The following is a 5,488-nucleotide window of genomic DNA, read 5'->3' as shown; positions in this document are numbered from 1 at the left end:
AGGGTTGATAGTCACCTGTGTGAGTCATCTGTGATTTAAAGGAGGATGGATGGGTTTTTTTCTCTCATTGTCAAATCAGTACATACATGATGAAGAAAATTTAGAAAGTACAGAACAATTTTAAGAAGCAGGAAACGGCTGGGCACTGTGGCTTACCCCTGTAATCCCAGCACTTTGGGAGGCCGAGGCGGGTGGATCATGAGGTCAAGAGATCGAGACCATCCTGGCCAACATGGTGAAACCTCGTCTCTACTAAAAGTACAAAGATTAGCTGGGCATGGTGGTGTGTGCCTGTAGTCCCAGCTACTCAGGAGGCTGAGGCAGAAGAATCGCTTGAACCCAGGAGGCAGAGGTTGCAGTGAGCCAAGATCGCGCCACTGCACTCCAGCCTGGCAACAGAGCATGACTTCGTCTCAAAAAGAAAGAAGCAGGAAACAAAAACCCTTCATAAATCTTAGGAGAAATACAAATCTAGATATAGATTCTAGATACATGAATAGTATCTCCATATAGTGCCTAGGAAAGTGTCTATGGCAGAAATTTCTGGTTGCTCCCAATATCATTCTTCATTCCTACCACAAGCTCAAATCCATTTAGCATAGCAATGTGCCCAGGTAAAAGACGACATTTCTTAGCCTCCCTTACTGGCAAGTGCGAAAGGATTATAAGTAGAACTTGGATGGGATTGCAGAAAGACTGCTCACGGGGCAGACAGGTCAGGCATGCATGTCATGTCTTTTTGTTCCTTTCTGTTCTCACTTTTCCTGTCTGAAATGTGGATGTGATGGCTAAAACACCAGCAGTAGTCTTGGACATTTTAGGGTTAAAGCTGTGTGCAAAAGACAGTGACGCAGAAAGCTAGAAGAAAGCTGCATCCCTGATGACTTGGTTAGAGCTGCCATACCAGCCCTGGAACATCTGCCTCTGGACTTTTTTTTTTTTTTTTTTTTTGAGATGGAGTCTCGCTCTGTCGCCTAGGCTGGAGTGCAGTGGCGCTATCTCAGCTCACTGCAAGCTCCGCCCTCTGGGTTCATGCCATTCTCCTGCCTCAGCCTCCTGAGGAGCTGGGACTACAGGCACCCGCCACCTCGCCTGGCTAATTTTTTTTTTTTTGTATTTTTAGTAGAGACGGGGTTTCACCATGTTAGCCAGGATGGTCTCGATCTCCTGACCTCGTGATCCACCCACCTTGGCCTCCAGAAGTGCTGGGATTACAAGCGTGAGCCACCGCACCCAGCCCCTGGACTTTTTTTTTGGGGGGGGGGGTGGGAATCAAACACAATTTATTTTAGAACTAGACAGGAAAGGCTGAACTAAAGAAAAAGTTTTACCCTAAACTTTCCCAATTGACATCTTCTGGACAGGCTCCATGTTATCAACTGTGCCAGTCATATCAGTGGCCTGTACAAATTGTGTAATTCGATTGAAGAGTCAAGTTTGCAAATAACAATCTTTCCATTCTCTGTGCTTTAGAACAATTCTCAAAACACATTTATTATGCTCCCAACCCATAACTGTTTAATTAGGTTTTTCTTCTAAAAATAACTTGGATCAAGAGAATCATTTACTTTATACATATTCAAAAACAGAACTCATTCATTTTCTTCAGTGTTCCACGGAGGGGAAAACTGGTCCAACCAAACAGATGTAGTAAAAAGTATGTTTCCTGTTTTGGCTTCTTTGTGTTAATAACCAGAGAAAATCCTTTGTTGTTTTCATCTTGGCTTCTACATAATGTATCAATATCCCTTTCTTCCTCTTGACCTGGTATCCAACATTGATCTTTTATACTCAAAAAATGAGTATTTCAAAGCTTTGCAGTAGCCTTCCTTCAAACACTGCAGAGGGGATTTTCCTTCTTGCACCACACAGTTGGACTGCAACAGACACACGCCCAGGTCCTCCTTCACACCCACACACACACAGCCCCCCAGCTTGTCCTTGTAATACTGGGGCATGACAGTGCTTCCTGTCCACTGCGGCTCATCTTTCTTCCACTGCAACCACTGCGACCGGGCCGGGAGCGAGCAAGGCCCCCGTCGCCTCTGGGCTTTTATGAATGAGACGTAAGCCCCTGTTTAAGTCACTGTGGTCAGGTCTTCATTAATCACAACTAAATGTAATTCTTAGCTGATCCACTGCCTGACACAGTGTGATGTTCAGTAAAAGCTGGAACATCTGGAAAGAGCTGTGGGTGATGGGAAGAGTGGGCAAAAGAATCTTGGCCTTGCTCCACTACAAGTTCTGAGTGACCAAGTTATGTGCTCTTTCAGGGCCTCAGTTTATTTTCTCTGAAGCGTGAAGGTGATACTAAATATTCTCTAAAAGAATCTTTGGGCTCATATCCCTCTGAATCCATGGACTGGAGAGATCTGGGTGCTCCTCTGGTTCCACTCTTAATAGCTTTGTAACTGTAGGTGGGTTTCATAGCCTCTTGGAGCCTTGGGTTTTCATCTCAGTTGTCTAACGTGTCAGGTACACAGGAAATGTTTGTTGAATGCAGGAGGAAAGTGGAGATCATGCCACCTGTCTTGGCTGCTTCCCCAGATGATAGCAAGAATAGGATAAGATGGTCCTGTACAGTGCCACCCAGAAGAGTGGGCTACTGTAATTCTAATGGCTGCAGGACTGACCTGGCCTCCCCCAGCCTCATGCAGAGCTTGTGTTCTAGGTTTTTGCCAGAACTGGCCTCTACTACAAAATGGCCCTTCCACCTTCCTCCCTGAGCAGCTTCCAGACTGCTTCTTGGGTGGCCAAATCCCTTTGTGGAAGGAAGGGCCAGGAAGAGAACTAAAGCAGTCCACAGCAAGTGTGAGTGAGAAATAGAATCAACCCCTCCCTGAATGAAGTTCCAGAGACAGTGTCCTCCATCTTCTGGCTGACCCCTTCTGAGGGTGCCAGGGACCTCTGCCATCATTTGCCTTCAGGAGAGAAAGCTGTGGCCATCTGAGGAGCTTCTTGATCCCCATTGGCCCAGAGCTCCACCTGTGCTGTTGTTTCCTGAGAGGAAGTTCGGTTGTCCTGGCACTCAATCTCCATGGCAACCCTTGCTTTTGAGACACTGAATGGAAACTGCCTCGTATGGGGAGGCCAGTAGCAGAATACTGATTTGCCTGGGTGTCTGTAACAATGACTGCATCTCGATACCTTTCCAGATACCCAAAGAGCTAAAAATACACCCGGCTCTGTCTAGGGCTCTCCAGCCCCGCTAAGCATCTTAAAGTGTATCTGTGCTGACTCTAACCTGCTAATATTAGTTATCTTTGGCACTGTGCTTGGGGACATGGAGTAGGGTGTTGAATGCAAAACTGCAGAGCCTAAGTCTGAGGGGGCGGGTTGGAGAGAAGAGGGTGAAGTGAAGAGGACCTCCTGAGAGGAAACCAGGGGGTTCCGGGGAGACAGCCAGCAGAGAGCACATTGAATCTTAACTCCCTGCAGAGCTCTAGGGAACTTGTTTGTCCAACTCAGACGATCCAGGCATTTGCTCATTTGCCAACCATCTATTAAGCACCTACTCTGCTCCAGGCTCTGTGCCAGGCAGTGGGATTACGGGGGTGAATAAAAGAGAGTGTATGTTCCCTGCTGTCACCAGAGTTTACCAAATGTCTTCAATCAGAATCATCTCTGCAAGTCCAGAAATGCTATCTGTATATACTTGGATGTCTCCTCTGCTATTCAGTGAGCTTCATCAACTTGAAGATTATTTTACTTACAATGTTGGCACCCTTTCCAGAACATAGTAGGTGGTGAGCTAATACAGAATTGAATGGAATGGATGGACTGGAATGGCATTGCTACAACTGCTGTGGGCTGTTCTACAGCACTGCTGCAGCCTTCTTGTGGGCCTCCCAGAGGCTCTGGCTGGCTCTGCAAAGTATGTGCTCAGGCTGTAAGGTGCTGTATTTGGGACAGACGAGGTGACTGCTACACTGACACCTGCTAAGGTAGCTCAGTATAAGGTGACAGTTTGAATTTATTCCTAGTCTCCTTGGCAGGATCTACAGACAGTCCTCCCCTCAACTCATCTCCTTGTTCCCGTAATTACTGCACATGTCATTCAATTAATTCTGCATTTCCCAGGGCAGGAAGCTGTACAGAGTTTAGAGCAAGCAGCCTGTGCCTGGGCTGCTCTCAAAAAGCAGGTGTCACACACTCAGCCCCAGTCTTTAGCTCCAACCTGGCCTCCTCCACATGGCAGATAAGCCACAAGATGGAGAAATGGAAAATGACCATGACTCTCTGGGGATGTTCTTGGATGTGCAGTGGGTGCTATGAAGGAACACGAGGTGCAAATGATGCACTGGATCATATGAAGATGCCACAGTGACCCTGACCATCCTCCCGAGCCTCAGGGGTCAGACCCTGTGGCTGGCTGGTTGGCTTAGAGCAGAGAGAAGGGACTGGGCTCCCGGATGCACCCAAATTCCACAGGCTGTCTAGCTGAGAATGGCAATGGTTCCATGCAACCGAATCCTCCTTTCTGACAAAGCGTCTCCAGATATGTCTGATGGGGGACATCCACAGCAAAGCTGCTTGGGGTTCCCTCCTGGAACCCTGCAGGCAAAACAACAACAGAAATGCCCCCCCACTTCTGCCTATTTCTTCCTTCTCATGAGGCAGTAGCAGGCCTCTGAGGGTTTTCCGTCCCCTTCCTGCTAGAGGAAGGATCCTGAGGGTACCTGGAGCTTGGTCTGCAACTGATCACCTGCCTCTATTGGTGGCTCTCTGCACAGCCGTGAAGTAGGGCAGGGGCCCTATAGACCCAAGAACCCCTGAGAGGAACTGGGTGATCCACCCACCTTGGCCTCCAGAAGTGCTGGGATTACAGGCGTGAGCCACCGCACCCAGCCCCTGGACTGGGGCGTGAGCCACCGCACCCAGTCCCTGGTCAACCCTCTTGACCAGGACTTCAGCCTAGCCAGGTGGCTGGACTTATTCAGAGTTTCACTTGAGATGCTTTCACCACCCCTGCCCTCTGACTGCTCCCTTCTCATGGCTCTGTGGAAGAAGGAACACTGGAGAAAATAAGCTGATTGGAACACGTTCCAAGAAACAGTTGATTTTCTGTGGCCTGAGCGAGGAAAGAGCCCTAGACTCAGGATCAGAAAATCTGGGTCCTGGTCCGGGTCTCCCACTGATCTTAGCTACAGCACTAGCCCCTCAGAGCCTGGACCCCACCTCACACTGTTCTCAGGAGGATGCATCAAGACAGGGGACATTCAAATGCTTTGAACAATAACATACAGATGTGTGGAATTTATTCAACACTCTGTTTGTGGTTGACACTATGCTAGATGCTGTGGCAGATGCATGAATGTGGCCTCCACTGTGAAGACACTTGTAGAATCTAGAGTTGACATCTCAGGGCTGTAAGCAATGAGACATCTCTCATGATTGGTTGTTATTTTTTAGGGAAGACCAGAGTGGACAGAAACAAGGCATACATGTGCAAAACAAGAAGACGCATAAACAGACAACAATGAAGTGC

General features: G+C 48.1%; 1 protein-coding gene across 1 annotated transcript; it reads right to left on the bottom strand.

The window, feature by feature from the left end:
• Positions 1 to 1,409: 1,409 nt before the first annotated feature.
• Positions 1,410 to 1,958, bottom strand: LOC134734646 (cytochrome c oxidase assembly factor 5-like). Its single transcript, XM_063628016.1, has one exon. The coding sequence runs from the start codon at positions 1,956 to 1,958 to the stop codon at positions 1,740 to 1,742; it is 219 nt and encodes a 72-aa protein (XP_063484086.1). The 3' UTR covers positions 1,410 to 1,739.
• Between the last annotated feature and the right edge of the window lie 3,530 nt (positions 1,959 to 5,488).

Source organism: Symphalangus syndactylus, chromosome 12 (genome assembly GCF_028878055.3).
Source record: "Symphalangus syndactylus isolate Jambi chromosome 12, NHGRI_mSymSyn1-v2.1_pri, whole genome shotgun sequence".
In the NCBI taxonomy this organism is placed as follows: Eukaryota; Metazoa; Chordata; class Mammalia; order Primates; family Hylobatidae; genus Symphalangus; species Symphalangus syndactylus.
The sequence above is the reverse complement of the archived record's forward strand: the minus strand, read 5'-3'. Positions and strand labels throughout refer to the sequence as shown.

Excerpts from the sequence above, each read along its gene's own strand:
- LOC134734646 (XM_063628016.1), bottom strand. The coding sequence starts at position 1,958 with ATGCCCCAGTATTACAAGGACAAGCTGGGGGGCTGTGTGTGTGTGGGT.